The 16,249-nt window shown below is 33.7% G+C and overlaps 1 protein-coding gene across 1 annotated transcript; it reads left to right on the top strand.

Annotated features, from left to right (window-relative positions):
* Positions 1–6,552: 6,552 nt before the first annotated feature.
* LOC132160442 (troponin T, cardiac muscle isoforms-like) lies at positions 6,553–15,932 on the top strand. The gene is made up of 11 exons (XM_059570124.1): positions 6,553–7,069; positions 7,404–7,430; positions 7,592–7,613; positions 7,756–7,816; positions 8,123–8,239; positions 9,087–9,164; positions 9,993–10,100; positions 10,176–10,288; positions 10,428–10,518; positions 10,779–10,819; positions 15,802–15,932. The coding sequence occupies exons 1-11, from the start codon at positions 7,006–7,008 to the stop codon at positions 15,839–15,841; spliced, it is 762 nt and encodes a 253-aa protein (XP_059426107.1). The 5' UTR covers positions 6,553–7,005; the 3' UTR covers positions 15,842–15,932.
* Positions 15,933–16,249: the final 317 nt, after the last annotated feature.

Consider the following 16,249-nt stretch of genomic DNA (forward strand, 5'->3'; position numbering starts at 1 on the left):
TTAAATCAAGTTTCAATCTTTTCATGTGAGATACATTTTAGCTATTTATTTAACTAATTATATACTGTAATTTAACAATAAATAAATAAACAAACCACAAATAAAGAAAATAAAACCAACCTAATTTACAGAATACTTTTTATAGTAGGTGGTCTCGAAAAAATTAATTAATAAAATATTATTAATAATAAATAGAGCTGCAAGCAGGGATACAAGGCCAGTCCCAGAGGTAGGCTATTTCTCAGGAATGGAAATGAATATCAAAAACCTGTTCAGTCACTTCTATGTGGCTTGGTCCATAGATTATCTCTGCCAAATTTCAGAAAAAATTGAGTTGTATATTATATAATTATTACCATTTCAATGTTGAATTTTTGAACTGGGGGTGGCGCTATATAGAATTGGTCCTAGAGACCCCAAAGTTGGTCAGATCACTATTCATGACCATCACTACAAGTGTGCCAACTTTCGTCATTTTCCTATATATTCCGTTCATAGGGCTGTCATAGACTCCCATTGGACGAGAATAAGAAGAGGAATCAGTACAAATACAACTGTATAATAATACATGTGCAGTCTGGCTACATACAGTACACTGAAGCTATTGTTTACTGAGACTGACCAGCTTCAAACTTTCTATAAGACTAATAAAAACTAATAAGTGAGACAATAAAGAGTAGAGATTCTCCAGCAGGTCACACTTGTCACATTAGTTACTCACTGAATGAATACTGGAAACTGTGATTGTGTTAATATTCTCACCTGCAGGGTTTGACATGCTTTGACCCTTCAAACAGGCACAGGAAATGAGCCACAGGTCAAGTCAAAGTGACTGAACGTTTATGAGCGCTGCCTAGACAGATTTCTGCTCAACTAGATTTACTAGACATTTTTACCATGGCCTAGACAGATGCAAGTCTTCACAGATGTGAAAGACCTTGGTGCATGAATTTCAGAAATAGTATATACCTCCGGCCATCATAGATGTAGATGACTTTGTTTCTTCATCAGATTTTAAGAAATGTAGCATTAAATCACTTTCTTATCAATGGATGCTCTGCAGTGAATGGGTGCCGTCAGAATGAGAGTCCAAACAGCAGGTAATAACATCAAAATAATCTACAAGTAATCCACACCACTCCAGTCCATCAGTTAATGTCTTGAGAAGCCAAAAGCTGTGTTTGTAAGAGACAAATCTATCATTTAGACATTTTAACTTAAAACTTCTGGCCAAAAATATCAATCCATAATCCATAATAACGCTTCCTCCAATCTTCTGTTGTTCTCTCACATTAAAATACAAAAATAAATCTTTGTTTAAAACTGTTTTAGAGGACTTGATCTGTGCATATTTCTCTCCTGATTCACGATGACTTTTTCAATGAAGAAAACAATATTAAGGATTATGACCACATATTTTAGCCAGAAGTGCAATCTAAGAGTTAAAACATCCTAATGTTGTTTCTTACAAACACACATTTTCACTTCACAAGACATTAACTGGAGTGGTGTGGATTACTTGTGGATTATTGTAATGTTTTTATCAGCTGTTTGGACTCTTATTCTGACGGCACCCATCCATTGCTGAGCATCCATTGGTGAGCAAGTGATGCAGTGCTACATTTCTCCAAATCTGTTCCCATGAACTAACAAACCCATCTACAAACTGGATGACCTGAGGGTGAGTACATTTTCAGAAGTTTTTTACATTTGAATGAACTATTCCTTTAATTTACCAGTATCTAAATATTATACTACCTAAGTCACTGTATTATTTTGTAAAAAAAAAAAACTATCACTCCAAAACAGTCCGAGCTCTAAGATCATCATATGAGCACACAGTTGTCAGCCGATCTAAGAATAGACACGATGCACAGACACAGAGAATGTGTCAATTGTTTTCATTGTGCATGTATTATGTGTGTTCATAGGTGCATGTATGTGCGGAGGCATGTCCAGCCCACCCTCTGTCAACCAAACATCACATATATAGCCATGTAATCTTGGGACAATTTATACATCATTGCAGATCATCTTCAAGAGCAAACTGCCTTTGGTAACAGACTGGTGAGTAACCTCATCCTGACCGACCTAAAGACAGGTAAGAACAATATCTGCACAACTCCACCAAAAGCATGATAGGGATTGATCCTTTAATATGTCGTCATTGTAGTACAATCACTGAAAAAGCTGACAAAATCTTCTGTAATCTGTATATGAAACAGGTCTTAATCTAAGCATGTCATACAGAGAGGATGTGGAGTATGAGTAAGTGTCTTTGTGCTTCATTTAAGAGCATTTATATCCATTGCGTAATAAATGCATGAAGTCTATTCACAGACAAACATTCAATCACTGACATGTTTATAGGGATTGCTGAAGTTAATATAATGTTCCCATCTTGTTTGCTTCTGTCCAGGGAGAAAGAGGGTAAGTTTTCATCTTAAATTTTGGTTGTCTGTAAATAATAAATCTGCACTGAGTTACTGTAGATCTTAAACTCTCAGTTTTGCCTAAAACCCCCAAAACTATAAATAGTTTTATTATACAAATAATATATATAATAATATAGAAATATTACAATAAGTATTATTTTTCACTTAAATAGTTAATTTAGATTTTTACTGAATTAACATAATAATTTAGATAACCCAAAAAAATACCTTTTTAATGTAGATGAAAAACTAGCATATTGAAATTGCTAAAAGGATCAATTCAAATAAACAACTTTAAAATAGAACATCTTAACTTTTACATCAGCCACATAAGAAAAAAAAAAGCTTTTTTTGTCATGAGATTTCTAAAAGATGTTCACACAAACACCCTCTCAAATAAAACATTTCACTTTTTTCAAGTCATTTCCACCACATAAGAAAAAAATCATATTCTAAATAATAATTATGACAAATCGACAAAATTCTTACATAAAATGAAATTATGAAATTAAAAAGTCATTGATATTAAAAGTCATTATGACAAAAAAGAATTATAAATCTTTTGCCATAATTATGACCTTTTTTCTCTTAGTTTCGACTTTTTGTCATTATGATTTGCATGCCATTATTTTGATGTTTTCTATACGGCAGAATTGAGCTTCCACACCTTTTTACACCGATTTTTGGACATCTATAATTATGGCTCTAATCTAAATCTATGCTATTGTGGGATCAAATGCATAGCAGTGATGTTTCACTTAATAGTCGGTTTTATTAAACATGCATGCGTGACTCAGTATAAATACACTTTATTTAGAGACACTTAACAAATGCATTTGATGATTCTTCTGATTATTCATAATGATTAAAAAGCATGCATGATAGGCTTAATTTTCTATGATTTTACTGCTGTTTTTCCTAAAACCATAGTTTAAGCAGAGAAAGGTTCATGTGTTTGAGAAGGGCTGTTGTTTGGAGCACAATGGCAATCTCAGTCTCTCCCTCTCTCGGCCGGCCCAAATGGGAATCAGGTTTCCTCCCTGAAGATGATTCAGTTTGCACATCGGCTCCTGGGCTTTTACCCTGATACCTCAGTTAAATGTTACCTTTATTGACCAGTAGAGGAGAGAGTGAGATTCACAGCGAATGAGGACGCATTGAACAAAGACATGTATTTTGACTACAAACCGTCCCTTCATGTGAAAGGAATGTGTGTTTAGCCCACTGAAATTACACCCACAGAAACTGATAAGGGATCAGCAGAAGAATTTAGCTGACACTTTCCACATTTTTTGGTATCCCATGACTTTTCGAAGCATTAGTGGGACAAATCCTACTACTCTGTTATATATAGTATTGCATAGTAGCTAGTAAATACAATTATTGCCACCTTAAAATAGTTATTCTACGGGAATAGACAGGCTTATAATTATTGAAAATAAAAATAAAAAGTAACTTAAATAAAAAAAGCTGCCAAGACTTTAGTTTTTGTTTAATGAAACACATATTAAAACATTTACATTTACATTTAATCATTCAGCAGACGCTTTTATCCAAAGCATATACAGTATATATATATATATATATATATATATATAAAACAACTAAAATTAAATAAACTAAAGCTATCAAAATGAAAACTAATAAAAAAAAACTGTACAAAAAGACAAAAAAAAAAACACAAGAAAATTACTAATCCTTAAACTGAAGTGAAAACAAAAAGTCTTAAACCTATTTCAAAATATTAAGAAAAACATGATAGTATATCAATGACCCTAAAATAAAAAATAGATAATAAATAGACACATAATCTCAATAACTGATGTTATAAATCTATGTAAATGTGTAAATGTAATATCTATATATAATAAAAATATGTTTTTCTTATTAATACAAATATTTGTACATGTACTGCATTTAAACTGAATATTTCTAAAGTAACATTTGGTCCCAGCGCTGGGGTGTGTGTTGTGAGATCATGTTCTTTGGCAGCACAAACCGATATCAGAGGAGTTTATGTGTTGTGTTCATGGGCTGGATTAGCTCGAGGGTGGAGTATCAGGACCAGTAGTTTCCCAAACCACATTATGTAACAGCACTGCGTGACGTCATTCACGATTCTTAGAATTTATTGTTTAAATGAGGCCTGATTTGCTTCATCTACTCTCAAACGCCTTATATGCATTCAAAGAGTTAAATGTACAGTATGGGATTTTTGGCCACCAGGGGTCACTCAATCAAAATAATAACATAAGACGTACTTTGATGACGTCGAGAAAGAGCGTGGGCTCATGGGAGTTGTTTGTTATTGGACCGCGCGCTCTGTCGCTCCCCACATTCTGCACTCATTCTAACATAGTATTTTGACAATCAAGTCTTTTCGAACGGAGAGATATATGAATTATCAGACCCCTATCAAATCAATATTCCATCTAGCTAGTAGTAATATATGTAAAAAACCTGGTCGCCTTTCATTAATAATTATAATTAAGTTTGTACTATGATATTCAACAAGATAGTGAACTGCATTTGAAGCTACTTTATCCAGCTAGATATAGAACAAATGTGGATTTACATTATACTATACATGAGAGCTAGTCCGTCTGCATTTTACACAAGACATCATCGTTTCACAAAATATACGGATAGATACAGTTAGCTGAATGGATGCATACCTGTTTATTAGAATGCAAGCGTGTTCGGCATCTCTCTGTAGTTTCAGCTTGTCACGAAGCTCTCTCTATCATGGAAATGCAGCTCCAATGTTTACCTGTGTCTTGTTTCTTCTCTTGTGCCAAAACCTTCTTGGATCATTTATTTCATCCATACGTTTGCGCTTCACAGAACGTGCAGGCAGAGCATAATCATGATCCATAACTAAGTTATTGATTGAGGTATAAATACTAATATAAACAATATAAATATAAAATATAATAGTCTCGATCAAGGCTAGCTACTACTTTTTCATTTTCGTCTCTTCTTTGCCTCTGTTCACCTTTGTATTTGGCATTCCGCCAGGTTCCGCAGGAAGTTAGATAAACTAGAGGGGTCAAAGGTTATATGACGCCATAGACGGGCGACAAAACGGAAATAAAGAAACGTGCCGTGTCTTCTAATTAAACTATAATTTTCTCAGAATTTAAAAGTTTGTGGAAACTGTTGGGATAATGTAAGTACACAACTAAAAAAATATATATAACATAGATATAGTGATTTCTGCTATTTTTAAAGCAGAAAAATTACATATTGTGCCTTTAAATGAGGCTGAAGTATGTGTGGATTTTGGAGTTGTTTTGGCGACAAAACTATCCCTAGTAGTGAGCTAAATCTGACAACATCCTAAAATGAACAAAATGGTTTATTGTCTATAGAAGAAATATATTTTTCTTAAAAAAATAAGTCAAAAAACAAAACAAAAACAATAACAATATTAATAAAAGCAACATATGGCCTCATTCAGATAAGTGTGTGTTTGAGAGTCTGTGTATTTTGCATGCATGCATTGCTCATTTGCAAGCATATGCATGATTATGTTCTCACGCTGTCTGAGTCTGCTTTGCTCAGAGGAGTTGTGGGATGAGGAGGTGCTTGAGGAGGTAGAAGGTAGTGGCGCTTGTTCTAATGCTATTGCTAAAGCCACAGCTAATAATGAATGAGATTTGTGTGCAAGCTTTTTTTCTGCCATGCATGAAAATTTTTAAAAAGTTAATTGTTACTTTTTTATTGCATAAGTCCTTTTTTATTTTCCACAGAATTATGACTTTACATTTTCACCTAATTTTTTATTTGTTTGTTTGTTTGCTTTTTTTGTTTCTGCACTGGAGTAATAATAATAATAATAATAATAAAGATTGCAAGTTTATATCTTACAATTCTGATACAGAATAGAGATATAAATTCAGGAAGTCATAATTATACCTCTTTTTTTCATTTTATTTATTAATTTATTTATTTTTTGTGATGAAAAATGTTTGCCATCATGGACTCAGAAAAGAACAGATTATGTGGTTGGGTAAATTTCAAAAAGTTTGTCAAGAGCATTTCCCGAAATAAAACAAGGGTAAATTATATTTGGATAAACAAATACAATGTACCTTAATTTATGAATTTAAAAGAATGAAAATAATGGTCAATTTTTAAGCCATTTTCATGCATCATATAATTTCTTAGTTTCTTTTGATTAGAGACTGAAAATAAAACCCTCTTAGCTTAATTTGTTTGTTTTATAAAATGGATAATGCCTGTTAATATTTCTAAAAGTAAAACATTTATCATTTTAAACAACTGTTATTTAGCTAGGTTCACTGTTCACTATCTTTCTACTTTAATTCAGTGTGTTATTTGCCATTTCTTTGTAACTATTTGTGAAATTTACTACCAATTTCTTAGTTAAAATTGTTTCAAAGTAACTCCTACACCATTTTTATTTTAATATATTAGTACTTCAGAATTATAATCACTCAGGGTTAATAACTAAGTAATGTAGCAGCATATACAGTTAGTGTATAATGAAACACAGGGCAAGACTTCAAACGGATCATTATGTGTTTCCAGGTAAATCCTCCTGTTTATGTGTTATTTTTTAGGGCTTGTGGAGGCCAGTAGGAAGCAAACACCCAATCCACATCATACAGGTAATAAAATAAAGGTTTATTCAACAAGTGCTTATAATCCGATCAACAACACCCAATAATTATACGTCACTGAAGGGTGACACATTTGGGATGAAGTTTAGAACAATGTCAGCTATTGTCAGCTCAATGGAACACATCCATTATGTTTAAGAAGCTTCGAACACTTCCAGATTTGTTAAGATGAAATACTCTGAAAACAATGGTGACCTTTTATTTTTTTTTTAAACAGTTTAGACAAAATACCTTTTAGTTTCTGATAACAAACATGCCTGCAAGGCTTCTGTATCTATTGTGGATCTTTACATTGCTGTCATAGCTGTCTTTTCTCATTTAGATGCTGCTGAGGAACCTGGGGAAGAAGGTAAAGTGATAACATCAGACTCACTCAAAACTGGTTTCACCCTAGAAACTGAGCCCTGATGACCTTTGACCCCCTTTAAAATAAACGACAGTAAAATCTTTTGCAACTAAATCATACATTTGTAATTTTTTCTTTACTCTCCTGCCAACTGGACGATGCAGGAGAAACAAAACCAAAACATAAGTAAGTAAAACTTTCAAATGTATGCAAAAAAAAATTATACATGAAATAGCTTATGTATAAAGTATAATGTATAACAATGCATTTCCAAATGTAAGACCATTAGCATGAAAAAAAATACTAAGGCATTGTTGTTAATTATTAGACCCTTTGTGCCAGCTTTGGTGCCTCCCAAAATACCTGATGGAGAGAAAGTTGATTTTGATGTGAGTATTTTATTTTATTTTATGGTGCATCATACTTCATTTAATTTGTTTACATTGCATTAATTTGTTTACTACTGCAATTTTGCTTTGCCGTGTTGTGCATGTCAGCAACAATGCTCTCCAAATGCTTTTGCGATACAGATATATGTTAATAACTGTCATGCCAATAAATCACTCTGAATTATCTGCTACCAAACTAAACAGTGTTTTATGACCTGCACCTGTCATAAAACATGTGCCAAGAGTAGTTTCTACTGTACTGTACATTACCACTATAATATAATTACCTTGAACACGTATCCTCAGGACATTCACCGCAAACGTATGGAGAAAGACCTGACGGAGCTACAGACGCTCATCGAGGCTCACTTTGAGAGCAGAAAGAAAGAAGAAGAAGAGCTGATCAACCTCAGCCAAAGGATTGTAAGACTTTTTTTATATATAAAAATCTTATAAAAATGTAATTAATTTCTTCATAACTATTGTCACACATTACAGAATAAATAAATAAACAAACCCTCACCACAGCAAGTGAACCCTTTTTTTATCACCCTGCTGAAAAAATGCTATTGATTTACTAGGTTTTGTTGGTAAACAAAATCAAACTACATGTGAGTCTTCTGAAAACGATTGCATTCATGTGAGTGTATTTGATATTAAATTGTTAAATTAATTTTAAAGTGAAATTATCACCAAATAGATCCGAATGGAAACTGTGAGACATGACCATTAAAAACTTTGGGATTGGTATGATTTAAAAAAAAAGAAAAGAAAAAAGTACTTTTGTTCATCAAGGATGTATTTAACTGATCAAGAGTGACAGTAAAGCATTTATAATGTTACAGAAGCTTTCTCTTTCAAATAAGTGCTGTTGTTTTGAACTTTCTATTCACCAAAAAATCCTGAAAAATAAAGTGTATCATGGTTTCAACAAAAATATATGAAGCAGCACAACTGTTTTCATCAATGACAATATATCAATAAAAACATTTATTGAGCAGCATATTGATTTAATCACAGGAATAAGTAACATTTTACAATGTATTCAAGTGAAAACAGTTCACAACATTACTGTTTTCACTGAATTTTTGATCAAAAAATGCAGCCTTGGTGAGCAAAAGAGACTTCTTTCAAAAGCATTACAAATCTTCTATTCCAACTGATATTGTAAGTGCCTCTAAATATGTTTCAAAGCTTTCAGATGTGCTAAATATGATAAGTGCCTCTTCAAAGTGGGGTAAATGTACCTGTTGTCTATGTTGACCATCAGGAGAACCGGAGGGCAGAACGAGCGGAGCAGCACCGGGTCCACACAGAACGCGAAAAAGAGCGGCACAACAAACTAGCCGTAAGTTCGTTAAAGTAGCCATCACATCGATGTTGTTCACCTTCTATTTTACAACGTGGAGATAAGCTATTTTCCTTGAATGTGCGAGACTTCCAAATCATTAGCTGTTACAGGTTAAAAAAAAAACGTTAGATGATTAACGAAAGTGCAATCAACGGGAAAACTGTTTGCGCTACAAACCATTCTGTTTATGATTACAATAATAAATTAATATAATATGATAACTAATACCACTTTGCAATATCAAGCAGCATCTGCTACGGTCTGGTTATGCTAAAATAACTGGAAGCAAATGTCACCAGACATTTCGCACATCCTGCTTTTATATGATTATTAAAGGGGTCGTGACATGGATTTTTTTAAAAGTATTTTTTATATGTATATTTCTTGAGGTTTACTTTATTTTACTTTATTAATTTTTTTTTTTGCACTGAAAGAAAATATGTGGGAAAATGATTATTTTTAACCCTCATTCTGAACCCTCTGTCTAAAACGACCTGTTTTAAGGGGCTTCTCAGTGATCGGCCACTGTTATGATTGGCTGATGTCATTGCATTGGCCTATGGTGAGAAGAAGACTATTCGTCGATACCTTGCTCTGGAGGCGGAGTTTATGCAAATGTTTGTGCCCCTGTGATGTCATCATGCGCCTCAGATCCAAACGAGCCATTTTTCAGAGCTTGATTAACCAAATGCTTTGTTTATAATGAGGAGGAAGTTTTAAGCTGTGAAACGTGCAAGATGTTTTAATGGTACTCTTATATGCCAAAAAAATCAAGGCAAATTTAATTTCTCATATCGCGACCCTTTTAATTAATATATCTTTCAGGAGGAAAAGGCACGAAAAGAGGAGGAAGAGGCCAAGAGGAAGGCTGACGATGACGCAAAGAAGAAGAAGGTTCTCGCGAGCTTCCAGTACACCGGATACATGCAAAGGGTAATGAGCTCAGAGGTCAAAGGTCACGGTGCACTGTCACTACATGCTTATTTTCTGTTTTGTTTTGATTGACAGACAGACAAGAGGGGTCGGCCTAAGAAGCAAACAGAGAGGGAGAAGAAAAAAACGATTCTTAGTGAACGCCGTAAGGAACTGAATATCGAAAACCTGAGTGCCGATAAACTGAGGTGAGGGAGTTATTAAAACATGACAGCACATACATAAACTATAGTGAAGTAGCATTACATGCATTGAGGCATGAAGCCACAGACTGTTGCTTCACACTCATGGACTGGTTAGTCATGTTCCTCATGTGCTTTTATGCAGAGAAACTGCTAACGAACTCTGGAAGTGGATGTGCCAACTTCAAGCCGAGAAGTTTGAGCTTCAATACAGATACATGTGCCAGAAATACCAGGTGAGGTTTCACATCCACAAAGCCTGACATGATGTTAGAGGTGTCGTAATATTAAGAGAAGATGAGTTTATGGGATGTACAGTACGGTACAACTATCAATTACACACACAAGCAGTCACACCCAGCACAGACTTGGCAGAACAATGATCTGGGCCGGTTCCCGGAAACACTGTTTGATTGACATGAGAAGGAAGAAAAGTTTTTACGGTGATGATTCACCGAGACAGATTCATGCGTGTGATATTTTTTTTGTCTCATAGATCACCGTCCTTAGGAATCGGGTCAGTGACCATCAGAAAAAGTAAGCATCTACGATCATACAACTAACCAAAGTGCTAGAATTTAGATTTTCTCCTTTATTTTTGTGAGGTTGTTCACATGATCTATTTAATTTGGCCCACATTTTAGACACTAATCATCATATTTTTGCCTATGTGAAATTAGATGAAATGTACAATAGCAAAAAGTTTGGGATTTTAATGTTGTAATGTTTTCTCACCAAGGCTACATCTAGTTGTTTAAAAAATACAGTAAAAACAGTAATATTGTGAAATATTATTGCGATTTAAAATCTCTGTTTTATATTTGAATATATTTTAAAATATAATTTATTCCCATGATACAAAGCTGTATTTTCAGCATCATTCCTCCAGTCTTCAGTGTCACATGATCCTTCAGAAATCATTCTAATATACTGATTTGCTGCTAATGAACATTTCTGATTATTAATGTTGAACACAGTTCTGCTGCTGAATATTTTTGTGGAACATTTTTTTCAGGATTCTTTGATAAATAGCAAGTTCAAAACATCAGCATCTATTTAAAATAGAAATCTTTCATAACACTACAAATGCTTTTATTGTCACTTTTGATCAATTGAATGCATCCTTATTGAATAATAGTATTAATTTCTTTTCAAATGTTTTGCACGAAAGTTTATATGTGGATTTATATTGTAAACATACAGTTTGTACAATACCTCATAATTCACTAATTATTTTTGATTCACGCCAAGTAATCAATCATGCAATCATGAATGTCCATTGAACATTAAAGTTGTAGTCATGTTGCAAAAAATCCGATATTTTTGAAGGCAGCTCAAATTGAATTCAGTGTGATATTGTCATTACATGAGGGAAAAAAGAAAACAGATGTGACCCCGTTCAGCTGCGTGAACAGCTAAAAACCTGCATAGCCCCTACAGGTGTTAAATATCAAACAACGATTAAACAGTAAAACATGTTACCTTCAGCTCAGATATGAATAGTGATGAGCAATAGTCCTGAAATAACATACAGTATTGACCTCAGTGTGTGACAGATCTTGGTGAAGACCAAGCTAAGAAGTGTAATGCCGCTAAAGGCTAATCTAGCATAGCATCATATATATATATATATATATATATATATATATATATATATAAAAATGGTTTAGTGTCATGGTAATACCCTGTTATTTTGATATATATCAAGGTATTAAATGATCAAGTTTGTATACCATATGGTCTTTAAAGGCACTTTAAGATACTTTAAAGAATATTATAGTGATGCCATCATGCTAGTTTTCACAAACATTGCAATTTTCATGTTGATATTTAATATACAACCCGAATTCCGGAAAAGTTGGGACGTTTTTTAAATTTTAATAAAATGAAAACTAAAAGACTTTCAAATCACATGAGCCAATATTTTATTCACAATAGAACATAGATAACATAGCAAATGTTTAAACTGAGAAAGTTTACAATTTTATGCACAAAATGAGCTAATTTCAATTTTGATTTCTGCTACAGGTCTCAAAATAGTTGGGACGGGGCATGTTTACCATGGTGTAGCATCTCCTTTTCTTTTCAAAACAGTTTGAAGACGTCTGGGCATTGAGGCTATGAGTTGCTGGAGTTTTGCTGTTGGAATTTGGTCCCATTCTTGCCTTATATAGATTTCCAGCTGCTGAAGAGTTCGTGGTCGTCTTTGACGTATTTTTCGTTTAATGATGCACCAAATGTTCTCTATAGGTGAAAGATCTGGACTGCAGGCAGGCCAGGTTAGCACCCGGACTCTTCTACGACAAAGCCATGCTGTTGTTATAGCTGCAGTATGTGGTTTTGCATTGTCCTGCTGAAATAAACAAGGCCTTCCCTGAAATAGACGTTGTTTGGAGGGAAGCATATGTTGCTCTAAAACCTTTATATACCTTTCAGCATTCACAGAGCCTTCCAAAACATGCAAGCTGCCCATACCGTATGCACTTATGCACCCCCATACCATCAGAGATGCTGGCTTTTGAACTGAACGCTGATAACATGCTGGAAGGTCTCCCTCCTCTTTAGCCCGGAGGACACGGCGTCCGTGATTTCCAACAAGAATGTCAAATTTGGACTCGTCTGACCATAAAACACTATTCCACTTTGAAATAGTCCATTTTAAATGAGCCTTGGCCCACAGGACACGACGGCGCTTCTGGACCATGTTCACATATGGCTTCCTTTTTGCATGATAGAGCTTTAGTTGGCATCTGCTGATGGCACGGCGGATTGTGTTTACCGACAGTGGTTTCTGAAAGTATTACTGGGCCCATTTAGTAATGTCATTGACACAATCATGCCGATGAGTGATGCAGTGTCGTCTGAGAGCCCGAAGACCACGGGCATCCAATAAAGGTCTCCGGCCTTGTCCCTTACGCACAGAGATTTCTCCAGTTTCTCTGAATCTTTTGATGATGTTATGCACTGTAGATGATGAGATTTGCAAAGCCTTTGCAATTTGACGTTGAGGAACATTGTTTTTAAAGTTTTCCACAATTTTTTTACGCAGTCTTTCACAGATTGGAGAGCCTCTGCCCATCTTTACTTCTGAGAGACTCTGCTTCTCTAAGACAAAGCTTTTATAGCTAATCATGTTACAGACCTGATATCAATTAACTTAATTAATCCCTAGATGTTCTCCCAGCTGAATCTTTTCAAAACTGCTGGCTTTTTTAGCCATTTGTTGCCCCCGTGCCAACTTTTTTGAGACCTGTAGCAGGCATTAAATTTTACATGAGCTAATTAAGTGGATAAAAGTGTAAAATTTCTCAGTTTAAACATTTGCTACGTTATCTATGTTCTATTGTGAATAAAATATTGGCTCATGTGATTTGAAATTCCTTTAGTTTTCATTTTATTAAAATTTAAAAAACGTCCCAACTTTTCCGGAATTCGGGTTGTATTTTTATGCAAACAAAATAAATAAATAAATAAATTATATATACACACACACACACACACACAGACACTATTTTTTGTAAACTTAAAATATATCAAATATGTCAATATGTCAAAATATTTATTTAATCTATAATGGACTTACAAAAAATACCATCATGCTAGTGTCCAATAACATGGTATTATCATGTTTTTATATAATAATTTCCTATATTTTATTCAATATATAAAAATATACACTGTAAAAAAGTTTTGTAATCTAATCCAAAATAACTAGTTTAATTTAAGAAAGAAATATAACTTTAAATTACTGAATCAATTTGATGCAATTCGGCTAATGCAACAATATATTTATATTTTTTTGCAAAAAAAATGTTGGTGAGGTAACAAAAATATATTGATATAAAACAATATATATTGATATAGATTACAGTTATTATATCATATATATATATATACTTAATATCGTCAAATTGATTCATATATATATATATATATATATATATATATATATATGAATCAATCTGACGATATTAAGTAAATGCAATAAAATAATTTAATATTCAGGAAAATAATAAGGAATTAATCAAAGTAGACTGATTTAAATAGTTAAGTTAATGCAACAGAAATAATTTAATTAAATGCACATTTTTACTTTTTACAACGTATATGGGACTAATTTAGTATCTACTAAACATGGAACTTTTTTTCAAGAATGTGGTCATCTGTTCGAGCCTTCTGGAAGTCAATTTAATTCATTTTAATAATAGACCACAAGCACCATAATATAACGAACAGCTGCTATTCCAAACCCAGCGCTCAATCCAGTCATTCAACGGACTTAACAAATCCCTGTAGTCCCTGTAGTAGTTTGTCGGATAGGTGATGTATCTCACGCCAAACTCATGACTTCTTTCTGACTCATGCCAAATCTGTTTGGACTTGCCGAGCTGTTACTGTTAATGCGACCGACCGGTACTGAACTGAGCCGAAATACAGCTGGGATGTTCCATCGGGCTCATCTGTGGGAATAAGTGGTGTCTAACAGAGGATTTCTGTAGTTAACTATAGGTATGATACTGCAAATTCTCTTCCAAGATGATTTATCGAAGCGTTTCCCTGAGAGGATCCACATTCACAGGCTCTCCAGTGTACTTAATGGCTCTGTTATGAAGGGCACACATAGAATAAAGACAGATCCGGCAGCTGTTCAGGGGTTAAGGAGGAAGTTATAGGGGATCAGACAGACCCGGGGCTCCTGAACTAGAAGAATGGGAGATTAGATCTGATCTGACCTCGCTACTGCCAGAGATCAAGACAACACATGCTGAAATCCACCTGTACAAAATAAGTCAAATCTGAGGCAGCTAAATAAAGGAAGATGGATTTTGTCAACACCTACTGTAAGGGTGTGTATTTTGGGTCATGATATATCTCAAAAATTTAGATTTATACATTACCAGAAAGATGAATAAATAAGCTTTCCATTGATGTATGGTTACATGTTATGATAGGACAATATTTGGCAGAGATACAACTATTTGAAAATCTGGAATCTGAGGGTGCAAAAAAAAATACTAGATACTGAGAAAATCGCCTTTAAAGTTGTCCAAATGAAGCTTTTAGCAATGCATATTACTAATCAAAAATTAAGTACTGATATATTTATGGTAGGGAATTTACAAAATATCTTCATGGAACATGATCTATACTTAATATCCTAATGATTCTTGGCATAAATAAAAAAATCTATAAATTTGAACCATACAATATATATATATATATATATATATATATATATATATATATTTGGCTATTGCTACAAATATACCCAGCGACTTAAGACTGCTTATGTGCTGCAAGGTCACATATTCTTAAAAATAAACAATATTAACAGATCTAAAAAGACTGAGGCGAAAGCCATCAAAGAAGCTTTTTAAATCCAGCAAAAAAAACGTTTGTATTCTTCATGACCCCAAAATATGTCACAGGTCTCTCCAAAAACAAAAAGGCAACCATATCATGCTACACTGATCATTTGCATAATTAACTTTTATTTAAAATGTTTTTTTTTCTTTAAGTACCAAAGGCCCGAAGAGTAAGAGAGGACTACGTAAATAAAGCAGCTTCATTAAGACACCAGCAACGTCTACCACACTGATGATTTAATCATAAATAATATGCTTTCATGTAATCGTCTTTTTTTTAAGCACTACAAAAAGAATAAAAACAGCCATCTGACTGAAATATGTATCACTGAAGTTGGTTTTAAAGTGACTAATAAATAACTTGCCATTTGAAATGAATGACTCTTTTCAGTATTAATTAAATGCATGTCATCATACTGAAAGTGCCATGATGTGTATAGCTGTCATTTATGATTGTATTATATTGTTGATTCAATGTTAATGAATCATAATCCGTGAAGTGAAAAGAGATATAATTGAAATCTAAAAGCGTTGTATGCATTTTCAGAGAATTGCAAGCATGATGAATGTTTACAAAACATTATGATGAAGTATATATGTT

The sequence above is a fragment of the Carassius carassius genome, chromosome 17 (assembly GCF_963082965.1).
Source record: "Carassius carassius chromosome 17, fCarCar2.1, whole genome shotgun sequence".
Taxonomy (NCBI): Eukaryota; Metazoa; Chordata; class Actinopteri; order Cypriniformes; family Cyprinidae; genus Carassius; species Carassius carassius.

What these genes read in the sequence shown, in the direction of transcription:
- LOC132160442 (XM_059570124.1), top strand. Translation starts at nt 7,006, where the DNA reads ATGTGTTATTTTTTAGGGCTTGTGGAGGCCAGTAGGAAGCAAACACCC. An exon ending in AGCGGCACAACAAACTAGCC is followed by an intron (nt 9,165 to 9,992) that starts GTAAGTTCGTTA and finishes TATATCTTTCAG; the next exon opens with GAGGAAAAGGCACGAAAAGA. An exon ending in GTCAGTGACCATCAGAAAAA is followed by an intron (nt 10,820 to 15,801) that starts GTAAGCATCTAC and finishes TTTTTCTTTAAG; the next exon opens with TACCAAAGGCCCGAAGAGTA.